The 19,542-nt window shown below is 38.2% G+C and overlaps 1 protein-coding gene across 10 annotated transcripts in view; it reads right to left on the bottom strand.

The window, feature by feature from the left end:
• The window catches only part of p120ctn (adherens junction protein p120), a 180,313-nt gene that overhangs the window by 115,029 nt on the left and 45,742 nt on the right, over window positions 1-19,542 (bottom strand). Inside the window, exon 4 of one of the 10 annotated variants that reach the window (XM_065868442.2) lies at window positions 223-318. The exons of the other annotated variants lie outside the window; for them this stretch is intronic. Within the exon in view, the coding sequence (XP_065724514.1) occupies window positions 306-318 (13 nt within the window). The 3' untranslated portion in view covers window positions 223-305. The remainder of the gene's footprint in view (window positions 1-222; window positions 319-19,542) is intronic. 10 annotated transcript variants of the gene reach the window in all.

The following is a 19,542-nucleotide window of genomic DNA, read 5'->3' as shown; positions in this document are numbered from 1 at the left end:
AAGCCTAAAGCAACCTGAAATTCGTATTTTAATTTAGCAACAACTAATAAAAAAGCTTATTAGTTCAACAACCAGTATTATATATTTTTATTACTGCACTGCGCATATAGACTGCTCTGTTCGCAAAAGCAACGGGGAAATAATATTGAAAATGCTCAACAAATATTAAATCTGTTTGTTGAAAATTTCCCCATTGTATTTGGAGCAAACAGTGTGACTTACAATGTCCACGGCTTACTTCATGTAAGAGAAACTATTAATCAAGTCGGAAATCCGGTTTCAGGATCTTCTTACTCCTTTGAGAATTACTTGCAGCTCCTTAAAAAATGTGTTAGAAAAAAATCGTATATCTTAGAACAAATATTTAGGAAGATAGTCAAGGAAAAATACGTAGCCCCCGCAGAAGAACAAATTAAATTAGTAGGCAGAAATCTTAAAATGAACGACTGCACACTTAGTGATAGGCAACCAGACAATTTTTGTTTTGTAGGAGATGAGGTTCCAATTCAAATAGAATCTTTTGAAGAGGTAGATGGGGAAATTTTTATTAATTGAAGGGAATTGCAAGATAGGGACAGTTTTTTTATTGAGCCAATGAATTCTTCTGGCCTAGCTATATATTTAGTTAATTTATAAGTGCCTTCTAGTATAAAAAGATTTTCAATAATGGAATTTAGGAGAAAAGCGGTAGTCATTCCTTATTTAGAAAAAATATTAGTAGTTCCATGTTTGCATTTTTTTTTTAAATGGGATTTTTAGTTTTTTTTTTTTGTAAAGGAGGTGTTTAGTCCGTAGGTGTAATTTTATTATGAATCGGGCATATTTATTGCGACGGCGCTTTAAATATCTTTCGAAGATTCACCTACCTCGGTTCGAGTACCAAAAAAAAAAAAAAACGGCACTTGTATTATTTTATTTATTATTCTTTTAATTTTCTTTACTTACAATTATTGTTTATTTAATTTTTTTCTTATTATTTTCCCTAATTTTGGTTTATTTTTTGTAATTTAATTTATTTCTAACTATTTACTAATATTTTCGTTACTAACAATTGTTGTTTATTTTCTGTTTATTATTATTTTCATTTATGTTTGTTTATTTTTTATAATTTGATTAATTTTTAATTTTTTACTTATACTTGATTTAATTATTTTTTTGTTTATATTAATCATTTTTAAATTGGTATGTCTCAGCCAGAATCGAAAGTGCGTCGAGTCCAGTTTGATTTGGAAGGTAAGTGTAAACACAAGAAATTGATTTTCTTGTTTCAATATCCATAGTGATTGCATTAATACAATATTATTTTTTTACAGAAACCCCATCGGTCTCTAGTGAGTTAATAAATTTGTGTTACTGTGTAATTTTCTAATTTTTCTTATTTTTTTTAAAGATTCAACTGAACGGCAAATGGCAGAGTTGAAAGGTATGTTTTATAACCCTACACTGAAAATAGTAATCGCCCTGATTTTTAGAAATTTGTCGACAATGGCGATTTGTTTTATAAATTTAAAGCACGATAAATACGAATACTATTTAATATTAATACTGTTACTTACACTAAAAATAGTATTCGGCCGTTTTGCTTGAAAATATATCGTACTCTAAATTTATAAAATAAGTCGCCATTGACGACAGATTTCTAAAAATCAGGGCGATTACTATTTTTAGTCTATTTTGATGTTTTATTTATTTTTTGTAATATATACAAATTAAAATTTCAGAAGAGTTGTGCCAAACCCGCAGGGAGATCTCTGTTATGTCGCAAAAGCTCGACATTTTGGCGGACAAAGTGGCGGAAGTCACCGCGATTTGGAAGGCATCATTCGCTCTAGACAAGGAGATTACGGGCGCGGTACCGTTTCCCTTAAAAACTGAAGAGGAACTAGATGCGTTTGAAAATTCCTTGACCCCGGAGCTCATCGGTTTTTACGTAAGTATCGAGCAAGGCCGACTTGTTTTTGCATTTCTATGTTTCTTTTTTATTTCTATTTGCAGACAAAGAAAATATCCCAAAGAAATGGTAGCGAACCGCTGTCAAAGAGGTTCAAGATGGTCATAGCCTAAGAAATGATTAATAATTACAATTTGGACGGGTCCAACGGAAAGAAGTCCCTCCGATCCCGTATAGGGTTTTACGGAGTTCTTAAAGGTAAATATACAAATAAACAAGTAAAACGCATTTCTAAACATATGCCATTACATTTTTTCAGGAGCGTTGGCCAAGGACTCCGAGGACCCGGACAAATGTTTGCGGAAAGCTATGACGAATGTAAAAAATAAACTAACCAAACAAAAAAACAGAAATAATAACAGTCAAATTGGTGAAAATTTAAATAATACCGTATAATTAAAATTAACTGAAATGAAATTAAATATGTATGCATTTTAAATTCTATATTTTCATAATTGAACTCATGGAAAAGTTTTGACTTTCACAAGTGATTTCACTTGGGAAGTGTCACTTGCAAGTGAATTCATAAGTGAAAACTCATGGAAAAATTCTGATTTTCACAAGTGATTTCACTTGTGAAAGTCAAAACTTTTCCATGAGTTCAATTATGCAAGTGAATTCATAAGTGAAAAATCATGGAAAAATTCTGATTTTCACAAGGGATTTCACTTGGGACGGGTCACTTGCCAGTGATTTCATAAGTAAAAACTCATGGAAAAATTTGCATTTTCCCTAAGTGATTTCACTTGGGACGTGTCACCGGCACGTGACAGGCCATACGAAAAATTAGTATAAGGAACAAGTGAAGTCCCGTGGGACTTCGAAAAATTTTCATTTGAATTTTCACTTGTGAAAATGCGCACATCCCATACAATTTTCTATATGGAGCGTCACTTGTTCTTCACTTGTGCAACAAGTGAAACTTTTTTTTTGGAACTGAAGGGTAGATCGACTCGGCTAGTGATCCTGATCAAGAATATATATACTTTGTGGGGTCGGAAACGCTTCCTTCTGCCTGTTGCATACTTTCCGACGAACCTAGTATACCCTTTTACTCTACGAGTAACGGGTATAAAAAAAGCCCCATAAGATTTGGTAGGTTTTTGGGTTATTTTCATATGTTTGCACACGGGCACAACATTTTGGCTGTTCACTGAAATAGTAGTTTTTGATTTTCTTCAAGGAAAAGTTCCGAAAATGTTTGTAATTTGGTGAAAATTAGATTAAATTAAGACCATTATTATAAATTGAACGATAATACATTGTAACTGTAAAAAAAAACACCTTTAGTGGGTAGAGGACCTCATTGCTTCAAGGGAGAAAGGAAAAAATGATTGAGCTAAGAAAGGAGCGCAAAACGTATAAATATATTTAGAGTCTCTTAAAATGTCCAGCCAATATGGTTTTCAATGCCATGAATTATGAACCGAAATCCGAAAAACGCGATGCGATACGGAAAACCACAATTGTAGAGGACGTACGCATAGTGCGCTTCAGCAAAGCTTATCCTTTTGCATCCTGTAGGACTATAAAAGCGGATCTGAGCTTGGGAATCAGTGATGGCACTATTTTCCGAAGTCTGTTAGAAGAAAATTTGAATGCTAGAAGTCCTCGAAAGGAGCCATTACTTGGGAAAAGACACCCCAAAGATAGGTTGAAGTTAGCCAAAAACCACTTGAACTAGCCACTTTCAAAAGGTCGATTTATCCTTTTATACAGATCAGTCTTAGCTGGTGTTTTTTGGTGAAAGAGGTTGAAAATAGTATTTTCGTCGCCCACCAAACACCGAGTGCCATCCAAACCATTCGCTCAAAACCGTTAAGCACGTGCCCTTAAAATCATGGTATGGGCATGATTCTCATACAGCGGTGTGGGCCCCGTTCTTTCGATCGATGGGATCATGGTCCAACATGTTTGCGTATGTATAATCAGAAATGTCATTCTGTCGTATACTGATGATGAAATGTCCTTAATATGGATATTTCAGCAGGTCAATGTTCCTAAACATACCAGCAAATTGACCAAGGAGTGGTTTAGCCAAAAACAAATTGACGTAATGCTGTGGCCTGCACAGTCTCCGAACTTAAATCCGATTGAGAACTTATCTGGGGACATAAGCGTTATGTTGCCAAGAAATCCCCGACTTCTAAGCCGCAGCTTTGGCAAGTTGTGCAGGAGGGATGGGGCCAGACTTCCCGCAAGCGTTGCGAGGACTTGGTGGACTCCATGCCACGTAGGTGTTAGCTTGTAATAGCCAATAAAGGCTATACAACTAAATATTGGGTCGTAATCAAATCAATATTTTGTAGGATTAAGTTATTTACTACTATTTACTACTATTTTAATGAACACCATAATTTAGTCTTTCTTTTTTGTTATTATCCATATTTACTAAAATATTTAAGTGCGCAACAGGAAAAAACAGTTAAATTATTTAGAAAAAAAAACAATTAAAACTGTTGTATCTAAGTTTTGTCTCAATGATGTGTTTATATTTCAATTTTATACGTGCAGGTCATAAGCACTGCTATTTCAATGAACACACCTGTAGCTAAGAACACAGAAAACCGATGCGACTTATCTCACATATTTTCGCTGAAGCACACTCTCAATACATAACGGCATTGCTAAAAAAAAAAGTGCACATCCTAGAATTTGACGACAAAATTGTGATGGAAAACCGATCCTAATAAATAAGCGAAAAGATGCTAAAACCCAAAGCAATTTATGTTTAAACTCACAAAATCGGTGTAATGACTTAAACTATTTAGCATATAATTATTTTATCTTACAGTGCCACGCTAATAAAAGCTCAATGAGCTACGAACAAAATAAAGAGCGACTAAGCTCCGCGAGCCGAAGAGACGGTTACATTTCGTATGTCTCAACGCGTGATAACGAAGTGCAAAAAAGACCCTACTGTCGGTCGATAGCCAAAGAGCACGATCTTGCTCACCATGCTTACTTACGGCTACCCCCACTCCGACGGCGTGGAGTCAAAAAATGCAAAACTCCCCCACCATCAGTTTCGACCCCTGGCGCACCAACAACAAGCAACGGTAAAATTTCTGCATCCGCACTAAATTTGTCAGCAACAACTACAGCTACGGCAAAAAAAACAACAACAACCACAGCTACGGCTATTCGGAATCGACTGCAACCGCAGCTCTAAATTTAACGGAAACAAAAACCACGACAACAAATCAAAACCAAAACAAAATTCAGGACTAGATCGGTACATCCATATCAAGCGTGAGCTTAGCCCGCAGAATACCGCGGTAGGTAACAAGTCAAAAATAAACCGTGTCCAAAAATCGACTGCAACCGCAGCTCTAAATTTAACGGAAACAAAAGCCACGACAACAAATCAAAACCAAAACAAAATTCAGGACTAGATCGGTACATCCATATCAAGCGTGAGCTTAGCCCGCAGAATACCGCGGTAGGTAACAAGTCAAAAATAAACCGTGTCCAAATAGAAAATAAATTACCCGGGAGATCCGACAGCAAAAGATTTGCGCTTCTAGATGAAAATTAAATAGAACAGGCTTAGGAGACCCAACCGAAAACTAAACCCCCACCAATTTACATTAGGGAAAAAATCTCGAACGCCCTGGTCAACAAAATTGTTGCGCTGACCGGGGACGGAAACTTTCATGCTGTTCCGGTCACAAAAAGGGATATCCATGAAACCAAGCTTCAGACCAAACCTGAAGAACATTTCCGAGCTGTATCCAAATACCTGGAGAAAGCTAGGAAAAGCTACTACACGTACCAACTAAAAAGCAGCAAGGGCCTGCAAGTGGTACTAAAAGGAATCGAGCCCGACGTAACCGCCAAGGAAGTTATCGATGCTCTTAAGGAAAAAGGGTTTTCTGCAAAGAACGTCAGTAACGTTATAAACAGGAAAAAAGAGCCGCAACCACTCTTCAGGGTCGTGCTGGAGCCAGACAGCAGAGTCTTGAAGAAAAATGAAGTGCACCCCATTTATAACCTGCAATACTTATTGCACCGAAGAATCAACGTGGAAGAGTCATCAGAATACCCAAAATGCGTACACTTACTCGCGTACGACGCCGGAAGTATTTTTCGGCACGGCTGCAAGATCCTCATTTGGTCAACTAAACACCCAGAAGGGCTTCTCATACGCCGATGCCCTTCGATCAGGGACGGAAAACCCACTCCAGTCTAATCTAGGAAACGCTCAGCAGATCCAAGTACAGTCACAAGGCACTCTGGAATCTATGATGGTCAACATGCAGCAAAGTATGATGGAATTCATGTCATGTCATGTCGACCATGCAAACACTGGTTCAAAACCATTACATTTATGTTTGTTTATTTTTTATAATTTGATTAATTTTTAATTTTTTACTTATATATGATTTAATTATTTTTTTGTTTATATTAATCATTTTTAAATTGGTATGTCTCAGCCAGAATCGAAAGTGCGTCGAGTCCAGTTTGATTTGGAAGGTAAGTGTAAACACAAGAAATTGATTTTCTTGTTTCAATATCCATAGTGATTGCATTAATACAATATTATTTTTTTACAGAAACCCCATCGGTCTCTAGTGAGTTAATAAATTTGTGTTACTGTGTAATTTTCTAATTTTTCTTATTTTTTTTAAAGATTCAACTGAACGGCAAATGGCAGAGTTGAAAGGTATGTTTTATAACCCTACACTGAAAATAGTAATCGCCCTGATTTTTAGAAATTTGTCGACAATGGCGATTTGTTTTATAAATTTAAAGCACGATAAATACGAATACTATTTAATATTAATACTGTTACTTACACTAAAAATAGTATTCGGCCGTTTTGCTTGAAAATATATCGTACTCTAAATTTATAAAATAAGTCGCCATTGACGACAGATTTCTAAAAATCAGGGCGATTACTATTTTTAGTCTATTTTGATGTTTTATTTATTTTTTGTAATATATACAAATTAAAATTTCAGAAGAGTTTCGCCAAACCCGCAGGGAGATCTCTGTTATGTCGCAAAAGCTCGACATTTTGGCGGACAAAGTGGCGGAAGTCACCGCGATTTGGAAGGCATCATTCGCTCTAGACAAGGAGATTACGGGCGCGGTACCGTTTCCCTTAAAAACTGAAGAGGAACTAGATGCGTTTGAAAATTCCTTGACCCCGGAGCTCATCGGTTTTTACGTAAGTATCGAGCAAGGCCGACTTGTTTTTGCATTTCTATGTTTCTTTTTTATTTCTATTTGCAGACAAAGAAAATATCCCAAAGAAATGGTAGCGAACCGCTGTCAAAGAGGTTCAAGATGGTCATAGCCTAAGAAATGATTAATAATTACAATTTGGACGGGTCCAACGGAAAGAAGTCCCTCCGATCCCGTATAGGGTTTTACGGAGTTCTTAAAGGTAAATATACAAATAAACAAGTAAAACGCATTTCTAAACATATGCCATTACATTTTTTCAGGAGCGTTGGCCAAGGACTCCGAGGACCCGGACAAATGTTTGCGGAAAGCTATGACGAATGTAAAAAATAAACTAACCAAACAAAAAAACAGAAATAATAACAGTCAAATTGGTGAAAATTTAAATAATACCGTATAATTAAAATTAACTGAAATGAAATTAAATATGTATGCATTTTAAATTCTATATTTTCATAATTGAACTCATGGAAAAGTTTTGACTTTCACAAGTGATTTCACTTGGGAAGTGTCACTTGCAAGTGAATTCATAAGTGAAAACTCATGGAAAAATTCTGATTTTCACAAGTGATTTCACTTGTGAAAGTCAAAACTTTTCCATGAGTTCAATTATGCAAGTGAATTCATAAGTGAAAAATCATGGAAAAATTCTGATTTTCACAAGGGATTTCACTTGGGACGGGTCACTTGCCAGTGATTTCATAAGTAAAAACTCATGGAAAAATTTGCATTTTCCCTAAGTGATTTCACTTGGGACGTGTCACCGGCACGTGACAGGCCATACGAAAAATTAGTATAAGGAACAAGTGAAGTCCCGTGGGACTTCGAAAAATTTTCATTTGAATTTTCACTTGTGAAAATGCGCACATCCCATACAATTTTCTATATGGAGCGTCACTTGTTCTTCACTTGTGCAACAAGTGAAACTTTTTTTTTGGAACTGAAGGGTAGATCGACTCGGCTAGTGATCCTGATCAAGAATATATATACTTTGTGGGGTCGGAAACGCTTCCTTCTGCCTGTTGCATACTTTCCGACGAACCTAGTATACCCTTTTACTCTACGAGTAACGGGTATAAAAAAAGCACCATAAGATTTGGTAGGTTTTTGGGTTATTTTCATATGTTTGCACACGGGCACAACATTTTGGCTGTTCACTGAAATAGTAGTTTTTGATTTTCTTCAAGGAAAAGTTCCGAAAATGTTTGTAATTTGGTGAAAATTAGATTAAATTAAGACCATTATTATAAATTGAACGATAATACACTGTAACTGTAAAAAAAAACACCTTTAGTGGGTAGAGGACCTCATTGCTTCAAGGGAGAAAGGAAAAAATGATTGAGCTAAGAAAGGAGCGCAAAACGTATAAATATATTTAGAGTCTCTTAAAATGTCCAGCCAATATGGTTTTCAATGCCATGAATTATGAACCGAAACCCGAAAAACGCGATGCGATACGGAAAACCACAATTGTAGAGGACGTACGCATAGTGCGCTTCAGCAAAGCTTATCCTTTTGCATCCTGTAGGACTATAAAAGCGGATCTGAGCTTGGGAATCAGTGATGGCACTATTTTCCGAAGTCTGTTAGAAGAAAATTTGAATGCTAGAAGTCCTCGAAAGGAGCCATTACTTGGGAAAAGACACCCCAAAGATAGGTTGAAGTTAGCCAAAAACCACTTGAACTAGCCACTTTCAAAAGGTCGATTTATCCTTTTATACAGATGAGTCTTAGCTGGTGTTTTTTGGTGAAAGAGGTTGAAAATAGTATTTTCGTCGCCCACCAAACACCGAGTGCCATCCAAACCATTCGCTCAAAACCGTTAAGCACGTGCCCTTAAAATCATGGTATGGGCATGATTCTCATACAGCGGTGTGGGCCCCGTTCTTTCGATCGATGGGATCATGGTCCAACATGTTTGCGTATGTATAATCAGAAATGTCATTCTGTCGTATACTGATGATGAAATGTCCTTAATATGGATATTTCAGCAGGTCAATGTTCCTAAACATACCAGCAAATTGACCAAGGAGTGGTTTAGCCAAAAACAAATTGACGTAATGCTGTGGCCTGCACAGTCTCCGAACTTAAATCCGATTGAGAACTTATCTGGGGACATAAGCGTTATGTTGCCAAGAAATCCCCGACTTCTAAGCCGCAGCTTTGGCAAGTTGTGCAGGAGGGATGGGGCCAGACTTCCCGCAAGCGTTGCGAGGACTTGGTGGACTCCATGCCACGTAGGTGTTAGCTTGTAATAGCCAATAAAGGCTATACAACTAAATATTGGGTCGTAATCAAATCAATATTTTGTAGGATTAAGTTATTTACTACTATTTACTACTATTTTAATGAACACCATAATTTAGTCTTTCTTTTTTGTTATTATCCATATTTACTAAAATATTTAAGTGCGCAACAGGAAAAAACAGTTAAATTATTTAGAAAAAAAAACAATTAAAACTGTTGTATCTAAGTTTTGTCTCAATGATGTGTTTACATTTCAATTTTATACGTGCAGGTCATAAGCACTGCTATTTCAATGAACACACCTGTAGCTAAGAACACAGAAAACCGATGCGACTTATCTCACATATTTTCGCTGAAGCACACTCTCAATACATAACGGCATTGCTAAAAAAAAAGTGCACATCCTAGAATTTGACGACAAAATTGTGATGGAAAACCGATCCTAATAAATAAGCGAAAAGATGCTAAAACCCAAAGCAATTTATGTTTAAACTCACAAAATCGGTGTAATGACTTAAACTAGCATATAATTATTTTATCTTACAGTGCCACGCTAATAAAAGCTCAATGAGCTACGAACAAAATAAAGAGCGACTAAGCTCCCCGAGCCGAAGAGACGGTTACATTTCGTATGTCTCAACGCGTGATAACGAAGTGCAAAAAAGACCCTACTGTCGGTCGATAGCCAAAGAGCACGATCTTGCTCACCATGCTTACTTACGGCTACCCCCACTCCGACGGCGTGGAGTCAAAAAATGCAAAACTCCCCCACCATCAGTTTCGACCCCTGGCGCACCAACAACAAGCAACGGTAAAACTTCTGCATCCGCACAAAATTTGTCAGCAACAACTACAGCTACGGCAAAAAAAACAACAACAACCACAGCTACGGCTATTCGGAATCGACTGCAACCGCAGCTCTAAATTTAACGGAAACAAAAACCACGACAACAAATCAAAACCAAAACAAAATTCAGGACTAGATCGGTACATCCATATCAAGCGTGAGCTTAGCCCGCAGAATACCGCGGTAGGTAACAAGTCAAAAATAAACCGTGTCCAAATAGAAAATAAATTACCCGGGAGATCCGACAGCAAAAGATTTGCGCTTCTAGATGAAAATTAAATAGAACAGGCTTAGGAGACCCAACCGAAACCTAAACCCCCACCAATTTACATTAGGGAAAAAATCTCGAACGCCCTGGTCAACAAAATTGTTGCGCTGACCGGGGACGGAAACTTTCATGCTGTTCCGGTCACAAAAAGGGATATCCATGAAACCAAGCTTCAGACCAAACCTGAAGAACATTTCCGAGCTGTATCCAAATACCTGGAGAAAGCTAGGAAAAGCTACTACACGTACCAACTAAAAAGCAGCAAGGGCCTGCAAGTGGTACTAAAAGGAATCGAGCCCGACGTAACCGCCAAGGAAGTTATCGATGCTCTCAAGGAAAAAGGGTTTTCTGCAAAGAACGTCAGTAATGTTATAAACAGGAAAAAAGAGCCGCAACCACTCTTCAGGGTCGTGCTGGAGCCAGACTGCATAGTCTTGAAGAAAAATGAAGTGCACCCCATTTATAACCTGCAATACTTATTGCACCGAAGAATCAACGTGGAAGAGTCATCAGAATACCCAAAATGCGTACACTTACTCGCGTACGACGCCGGAAGTATTTTTCGGCACGACTGCAAGATCCTCATTTGGTCAACTAAACACCCAGAAGGGCTTCTCATACGCCGATGCCCTTCGATCAGGGACGGAAAACCCACTCCAGTCTAATCTAGGAAACGCTCAGCAGATCCAAGTACAGTCACAAAGCACTCTGGAATCTATGATGGTCAACATGCAGCAAAGTATGATGGAATTCATGTCATGTCATGTCGACCATGCAAACACTGGTTCAAAACCAGTACATTTATGTTTGTTTATTTTTTATAATTTGATTAATTTTTAATTTTTTACTTATACTTGATTTAATTATTTTTTTGTTTATATTAATCATTTTTAAATTGGTATGTCTCAGCCAGAATCGAAAGTGCGTCGAGTCCAGTTTGATTTGGAAGGTAAGTGTAAACACAAGAAATTGATTTTCTTGTTTCAATATCCATAGTGATTGCATTAATACAATATTATTTTTTTACAGAAACCCCATCGGTCTCTAGTGAGTTAATAAATTTGTGTTACTGTGTAATTTTCTAATTTTTCTTATTTTTTTTAAAGATTCAACTGAACGGCAAATGGCAGAGTTGAAAGGTATGTTTTATAACCCTACACTGAAAATAGTAATCGCCCTGATTTTTAGAAATTTGTCGACAATGGCGATTTGTTTTATAAATTTAAAGCACGATAAATACGAATACTATTTAATATTAATACTGTTACTTACACTAAAAATAGTATTCGGCCGTTTTGCTTGAAAATATATCGTACTCTAAATTTATAAAATAAGTCGCCATTGACGACAGATTTCTAAAAATCAGGGCGATTACTATTTTTAGTCTATTTTGATGTTTTATTTATTTTTTGTAATATATACAAATTAAAATTTCAGAAGAGTTGTGCCAAACCCGCAGGGAGATCTCTGTTATGTCGCAAAAGCTCGACATTTTGGCGGACAAAGTGGCGGAAGTCACCGCGATTTGGAAGGCATCATTCGCTCTAGACAAGGAGATTACGGGCGCGGTACCTTTTCCCTTAAAAACTGAAGAGGAACTAGATGCGTTTGAAAATTCCTTGACCCCGGAGCTCATCGGTTTTTACGTAAGTATCGAGCAAGGCCGACTTGTTTTTGCATTTCTATGTTTCTTTTTTATTTCTATTTGCAGACAAAGAAAATATCCCAAAGAAATGGTAGCGAACCGCTGTCAAAGAGGTTCAAGATGGTCATAGCCTAAGAAATGATTAATAATTACAATTTGGACGGGTCCAACGGAAAGAAGTCCCTCCGATCCCGTATAGGGTTTTACGGAGTTCTTAAAGGTAAATATACAAATAAACAAGTAAAACGCATTTCTAAACATATGCCATTACATTTTTTCAGGAGCGTTGGCCAAGGACTCCGAGGACCCGGACAAATGTTTGCGGAAAGCTATGACGAATGTAAAAAATAAACTAACCAAACAAAAAAACAGAAATAATAACAGTCAAATTGGTGAAAATTTAAATAATACCGTATAATTAAAATTAACTGAAATGAAATTAAATATGTATGCATTTTAAATTCTATATTTTCATAATTGAACTCATGGAAAAGTTTTGACTTTCACAAGTGATTTCACTTGGGAAGTGTCACTTGCAAGTGAATTCATAAGTGAAAACTCATGGAAAAATTCTGATTTTCACAAGTGATTTCACTTGTGAAAGTCAAAACTTTTCCATGAGTTCAATTATGCAAGTGAATTCATAAGTGAAAAATCATGGAAAAATTCTGATTTTCACAAGGGATTTCACTTGGGACGGGTCACTTGCCAGTGATTTCATAAGTAAAAACTCATGGAAAAATTTGCATTTTCCCTAAGTGATTTCACTTGGGACGTGTCACCGGCACGTGACAGGCCATACGAAAAATTAGTATAAGGAACAAGTGAAGTCCCGTGGGACTTCGAAAAATTTTCATTTGAATTTTCACTTGTGAAAATGCGCACATCCCATACAATTTTCTATATGGAGCGTCACTTGTTCTTCACTTGTGCAACAAGTGAAACTTTTTTTTTGGAACTGAAGGGTAGATCGACTCGGCTAGTGATCCTGATCAAGAATATATATACTTTGTGGGGTCGGAAACGCTTCCTTCTGCCTGTTGCATACTTTCCGACGAACCTAGTATACCCTTTTACTCTACGAGTAACGGGTATAAAAAAAGCCCCATAAGATTTGGTAGGTTTTTGGGTTATTTTCATATGTTTGCACACGGGCACAACATTTTGGCTGTTCACTGAAATAGTAGTTTTTGATTTTCTTCAAGGAAAAGTTCCGAAAATGTTTGTAATTTGGTGAAAATTAGATTAAATTAAGACCATTATTATAAATTGAACGATAATACACTGTAACTGTAAAAAAAAACACCTTTAGTGGGTAGAGGACCTCATTGCTTCAAGGGAGAAAGGAAAAAATGATTGAGCTAAGAAAGGAGCGCAAAACGTATAAATATATTTAGAGTCTCTTAAAATGTCCAGCCAATATGGTTTTCAATGCCATGAATTATGAACCGAAACCCGAAAAACGCGATGCGATACGGAAAACCACAATTGTAGAGGACGTACGCATAGTGCGCTTCAGCAAAGCTTATCCTTTTGCATCCTGTAGGACTATAAAAGCGGATCTGAGCTTGGGAATCAGTGATGGCACTATTTTCCGAAGTCTGTTAGAAGAAAATTTGAATGCTAGAAGTCCTCGAAAGGAGCCATTACTTGGGAAAAGACACCCCAAAGATAGGTTGAAGTTAGCCAAAAACCACTTGAACTAGCCACTTTCAAAAGGTCGATTTATCCTTTTATACAGATGAGTCTTAGCTGGTGTTTTTTGGTGAAAGAGGTTGAAAATAGTATTTTCGTCGCCCACCAAACACCGAGTGCCATCCAAACCATTCGCTCAAAACCGTTAAGCACGTGCCCTTAAAATCATGGTATGGGCATGATTCTCATACAGCGGTGTGGGCCCCGTTCTTTCGATCGATGGGATCATGGTCCAACATGTTTGCGTATGTATAATCAGAAATGTCATTCTGTCGTATACTGATGATGAAATGTCCTTAATATGGATATTTCAGCAGGTCAATGTTCCTAAACATACCAGCAAATTGACCAAGGAGTGGTTTAGCCAAAAACAAATTGACGTAATGCTGTGGCCTGCACAGTCTCCGAACTTAAATCCGATTGAGAACTTATCTGGGGACATAAGCGTTATGTTGCCAAGAAATCCCCGACTTCTAAGCCGCAGCTTTGGCAAGTTGTGCAGGAGGGATGGGGCCAGACTTCCCGCAAGCGTTGCGAGGACTTGGTGGACTCCATGCCACGTAGGTGTTAGCTTGTAATAGCCAATAAAGGCTATACAACTAAATATTGGGTCGTAATCAAATCAATATTTTGTAGGATTAAGTTATTTACTACTATTTACTACTATTTTAATGAACACCATAATTTAGTCTTTCTTTTTTGTTATTATCCATATTTACTAAAATATTTAAGTGCGCAACAGGAAAAAACAGTTAAATTATTTAGAAAAAAAAACAATTAAAACTGTTGTATCTAAGTTTTGTCTCAATGATGTGTTTACATTTCAATTTTATACGTGCAGGTCATAAGCACTGCTATTTCAATGAACACACCTGTAGCTAAGAACACAGAAAACCGATGCGACTTATCTCACATATTTTCGCTGAAGCACACTCTCAATACATAACGGCATTGCTAAAAAAAAAGTGCACATCCTAGAATTTGACGACAAAATTGTGATGGAAAACCGATCCTAATAAATAAGCGAAAAGATGCTAAAACCCAAAGCAATTTATGTTTAAACTCACAAAATCGGTGTAATGACTTAAACTAGCATATAATTATTTTATCTTACAGTGCCACGCTAATAAAAGCTCAATGAGCTACGAACAAAATAAAGAGCGACTAAGCTCCCCGAGCCGAAGAGACGGTTACATTTCGTATGTCTCAACGCGTGATAACGAAGTGCAAAAAAGACCCTACTGTCGGTCGATAGCCAAAGAGCACGATCTTGCTCACCATGCTTACTTACGGCTACCCCCACTCCGACGGCGTGGAGTCAAAAAATGCAAAACTCCCCCACCATCAGTTTCGACCCCTGGCGCACCAACAACAAGCAACGGTAAAACTTCTGCATCCGCACAAAATTTGTCAGCAACAACTACAGCTACGGCAAAAAAAACAACAACAACCACAGCTACGGCTATTCGGAATCGACTGCAACCGCAGCTCTAAATTTAACGGAAACAAAAACCACGACAACAAATCAAAACCAAAACAAAATTCAGGACTAGATCGGTACATCCATATCAAGCGTGAGCTTAGCCCGCAGAATACCGCGGTAGGTAACAAGTCAAAAATAAACCGTGTCCAAATAGAAAATAAATTACCCGGGAGATCCGACAGCAAAAGATTTGCGCTTCTAGATGAAAATTAAATAGAACAGGCTTAGGAGACCCAACCGAAACCTAAACCCCCACCAATTTACATTAGGGAAAAAATCTCGAACGCCCTGGTCAACAAAATTGTTGCGCTGACCGGGGACGGAAACTTTCATGCTGTTCCGGTCACAAAAAGGGATATCCATGAAACCAAGCTTCAGACCAAACCTGAAGAACATTTCCGAGCTGTATCCAAATACCTGGAGAAAGCTAGGAAAAGCTACTACACGTACCAACTAAAAAGCAGCAAGGGCCTGCAAGTGGTACTAAAAGGAATCGAGCCCGACGTAACCGCCAAGGAAATAAGAGGCTACACTTTCTACCGCACAGACCATCCAGATGGTAAGGCCCACGGCGGAACCGGCATCCTAATCAGGGAACGCATCAAAAACCACTTTCATCAAAGATTTGCAACTAATTACTTACAGACAATTACTCAGGCAATGGAAACCTCACCACAGCCGCGTCTACTGTCCGCCTCGCTTTACAATTTCTGAAGGACAATTCATGGACTTCTACAACTTGCTTGGACATCGCTTTATAGCTACAGAGGACTATAATGCCAAACACACGCACTGGGGATCACGCCTTGTGACTCCCAAAGGAAGGCAATTATACAATGCAATCATAAAACCGATCAACAATTTAGACTATGTTTCCCCTGGCAGCCCCACATACTGGCCAACAGACCCCAGGAAAGTTCCAGACCTAGTAGACTTTGCGGTGACAAAAAACATTCCCCGCAATATAATAAGCGCCAAAGCGCTTTCGGACCTGTCGTCAGACCATTCGCCAGTGCTAATAACTCGTCTTCAAAGCACAAAAACTACAGATCACCCCTTCGGGCTGACGTCGCACAGAACCAACTGGTTAAAATATAAAAATTATGTATCAAATTAACCCCTCACTTCAACATCGATGCGGACATCGACTGCTCTACCAATGCTCTTAAAGAAGTGGAGGCAGCCACTATCTCAACACCACAAGGCAGGGACGTGCAAACCAACCACTTTAAAACAAATCTGCAAATTGAACGGCTAGTCCTAGAAAAGAGGCGCCTGCGACGTGCCTGGCAAACCAACAGATCGCCGTTATCAAAACAGCGTCTTAAGGAAGCCACTCGCACACTAAATCGAGCTCTAAAGCAAGAGACAGAAAATGCACAGCTGCGGTACATTAAAAACTTTCGCCAACCAGTACAAAACATCCTCTGTGGAAAGCTCACCCAAATCTGAGCTCTCCAATCGAAACAGTGTCTCTGATAAGAAATTCATTTGGCAGCCGGGTCCGCAGCGACGAAGATAGAGCCGAAACTTTTGCTTTACATCTCAGAAACTTCTTCCAACCGAACCCTGCCACTGGTTCATTTGTCCTACCACAAATCGAATCTAAAAGTATTTCCCTACCAACATTTCTTCAGCTAAAGGAGATCGCAAAAGTCATTTGGGAACTGAAACCGGAAAAGGCCCCTGGCGGTGACCAAATAACCCCAAAAATGTTTATTGAACTTCCAAACTCTGCCATTGAGGTTATTAGTAAGCTCTTCAATGGGATCATAACTCTCGGCTACTACTCGAAAAAATGGGAAAAATCTATTATCGTTATGATACCAAAGCCCGGAAAAGACCACAGAGTTCCGTCATCCTACAGACCAATTAGTTTATTATCGTGTCTGTCTAGGTTGTTCGAAAAATGCCTTCTAACTCGCATAATACCATATCTAGAAGCACAAAATGTTATCCCTGCTCATCAATTTTGCTTTCGCCAAAACCATGGAACAATCGAACAAGTTAACAGAATATTATCAGAAATACGCACAGCCTTTGAGCATCGGGAATACTGCAGCGCAATATTCCTCGATATATCTCAAGCCTTCGATCGAGTATAGATAGATGGCCTCATGCACAAAATCAAAACACACTTCCCTGATTACACTCACAAGCTTCTTGAGTCGTATCTATACAGGCCGAGCCACAACACAGTTAGCAAACCACCTCTCGGTAGTTGAGAGGTGGCTATCTGATTGGCGGATTAAAATAAATAAACAAAAATGTAAACAAATGTTGGGATTAAGCATGCGCTTCTTGCGCAGCGCCATTTTTTTTATCGGAGGACCACGCCCATTTGAACGCCCAATAACGCAAAAACCTGTCTAGCTCCCATATTTTTGAAAATGTTGTAAAAGTGTAAATGGGATTTTGCGTTTATTATACCTGATCAGTGATGAATTCTAACGATAGTTCTGCTGAACGCACATGATTACTAATCATGAGGCGAAAATTCGTTCATCACGATCAGTAACAAAGGAGCGTAAAACAAGGAAGAACGCTGTAGTCGAGTGCCTCGACTATTAGATATCCGTTACTCAGCTTAAGGGACCAAAGGGAGATAAAGATATGCAACGAGCATAGCGAGATTGTAAAACGCCACCTGCCCGTGATCTCAATATATAGTTATTTGGGCGGTAGACTTAAGCGTTATGGGCGTTAGAGTAGGCGTGGCAAATTTTTTTTTTGGTCAACTGATAGGTATTGACTATACTAATACATTTCAGTTCAATTTGTTTTCTAGCATGAAAATTGGGGGCGCCGCAGGCTTTTGCGGTTTGTGGGCGTTAGAGTGGGCATGGAAAACTTTTTTTTTGGATAAATCGATAGATATTGACGAGACTAATACATTTCAGTTAAAATTTTTTATATAGCATGCAAATTGTGGGCCTTCTACCTGTTACATACTTTCTGACGAATCTAGTAGACCCTTTTACTCTACGATTTACGGGTATAACAAGGAAGAACGCTATAGTCGAGTACTTCGACTATCAGGAACCAGTTACTCAGCTTAAGGGACCAAAGAAAAATGGAGATATGCAAACAACCAAGCGAGATTTAAATGCGCCTCCTACCCGCGTTCTCAATATATGGTTAAGTGGGCGGTATACAGATTTAAGCGTTGTGGGAGTTAGAGTGGGCGAGGGAAACTTTTCTGGGTCAATCAATATGTATTGACAAGACAAATTCATTTCAGTTAAAACCTTTTAAGCATGAAAACTGTGTGCGCCAGTTTTTGGCGGTTATGGGCGTTGGAGTGGGCGTGGCACCCTGCTAAAACGAACTTGCGCTTCGAAAAATTTTCATTTGAATTTTCACTTGTGAAAATGCGGAAATCCCATACAATTTTCTATATGGAGCGTCACTTGTTCTTCACTTGTGCAACAAGTGAAACTTTTTTTTTGGAACTGAAGGGTAGATCGACTCGGCTAGTGATCCTGATCAAGAATATATATACTTTGTGGGGTCGGAAACGCTTCCTTCTGCCTTTTGCATACTTTCCGACGAACCTAGTATACCCTTTTACTCTACGAGTAACGGGTATAAGAAAAGCCCCATAAGATTTGGTAGGTTTTTGGGTTATTTTCATATGTTTGCACACGGGCACAACATTTTGGCTGTTCACTGAAATAGTAGTTTTTGATTTTCTTCAAGGAAAAGTTCCGAAAATGTTTGTAATTTGGTGAAAATAAGATTCAATTAAGACCATTATTATAAATTGAACGATAATACACTGTAACTGTAAAAAAAAACACCTTTAGTGGGTAGAGGACCTCATTGCTTCAAGGGAGAAAGGAAAAAATGATTGAGCTAAGAAAGGAGCGCAAAACGTATAAATATATTTAGAGTCTCTTAAAATGTCCAGCCAATATGGTTTTCAATGCCATGAATTATGAACCGAAACCCGAAAAACGCGATGCGATACGGAAAACCACAATTGTAGAGGACGTACGCATAGTGCGCTTCAGCAAAGCTTATCCTTTTGCACCCTGTAGGACTATAAAAGCGGATCTGAGCTTGGGAATCAGTGATGGCCCTATTTTCCGAAGTCTGTTAGATGAAAATTTGAATGCTAGAAGTCCTCGAAAGGAGCCATTACTTGGGAAAAGACACCCCAAAGATAGGTTGAAGTTAGCCAAAAACCACTTGAACTAGCCACTTTCAAAAGGTC

Source organism: Drosophila suzukii (genome assembly GCF_043229965.1).
Source record: "Drosophila suzukii chromosome 2 unlocalized genomic scaffold, CBGP_Dsuzu_IsoJpt1.0 scf_2c, whole genome shotgun sequence".
Taxonomy (NCBI): domain Eukaryota; kingdom Metazoa; phylum Arthropoda; class Insecta; order Diptera; family Drosophilidae; genus Drosophila; species Drosophila suzukii.
The sequence above is the reverse complement of the archived record's forward strand: the minus strand, read 5'-3'. Positions and strand labels throughout refer to the sequence as shown.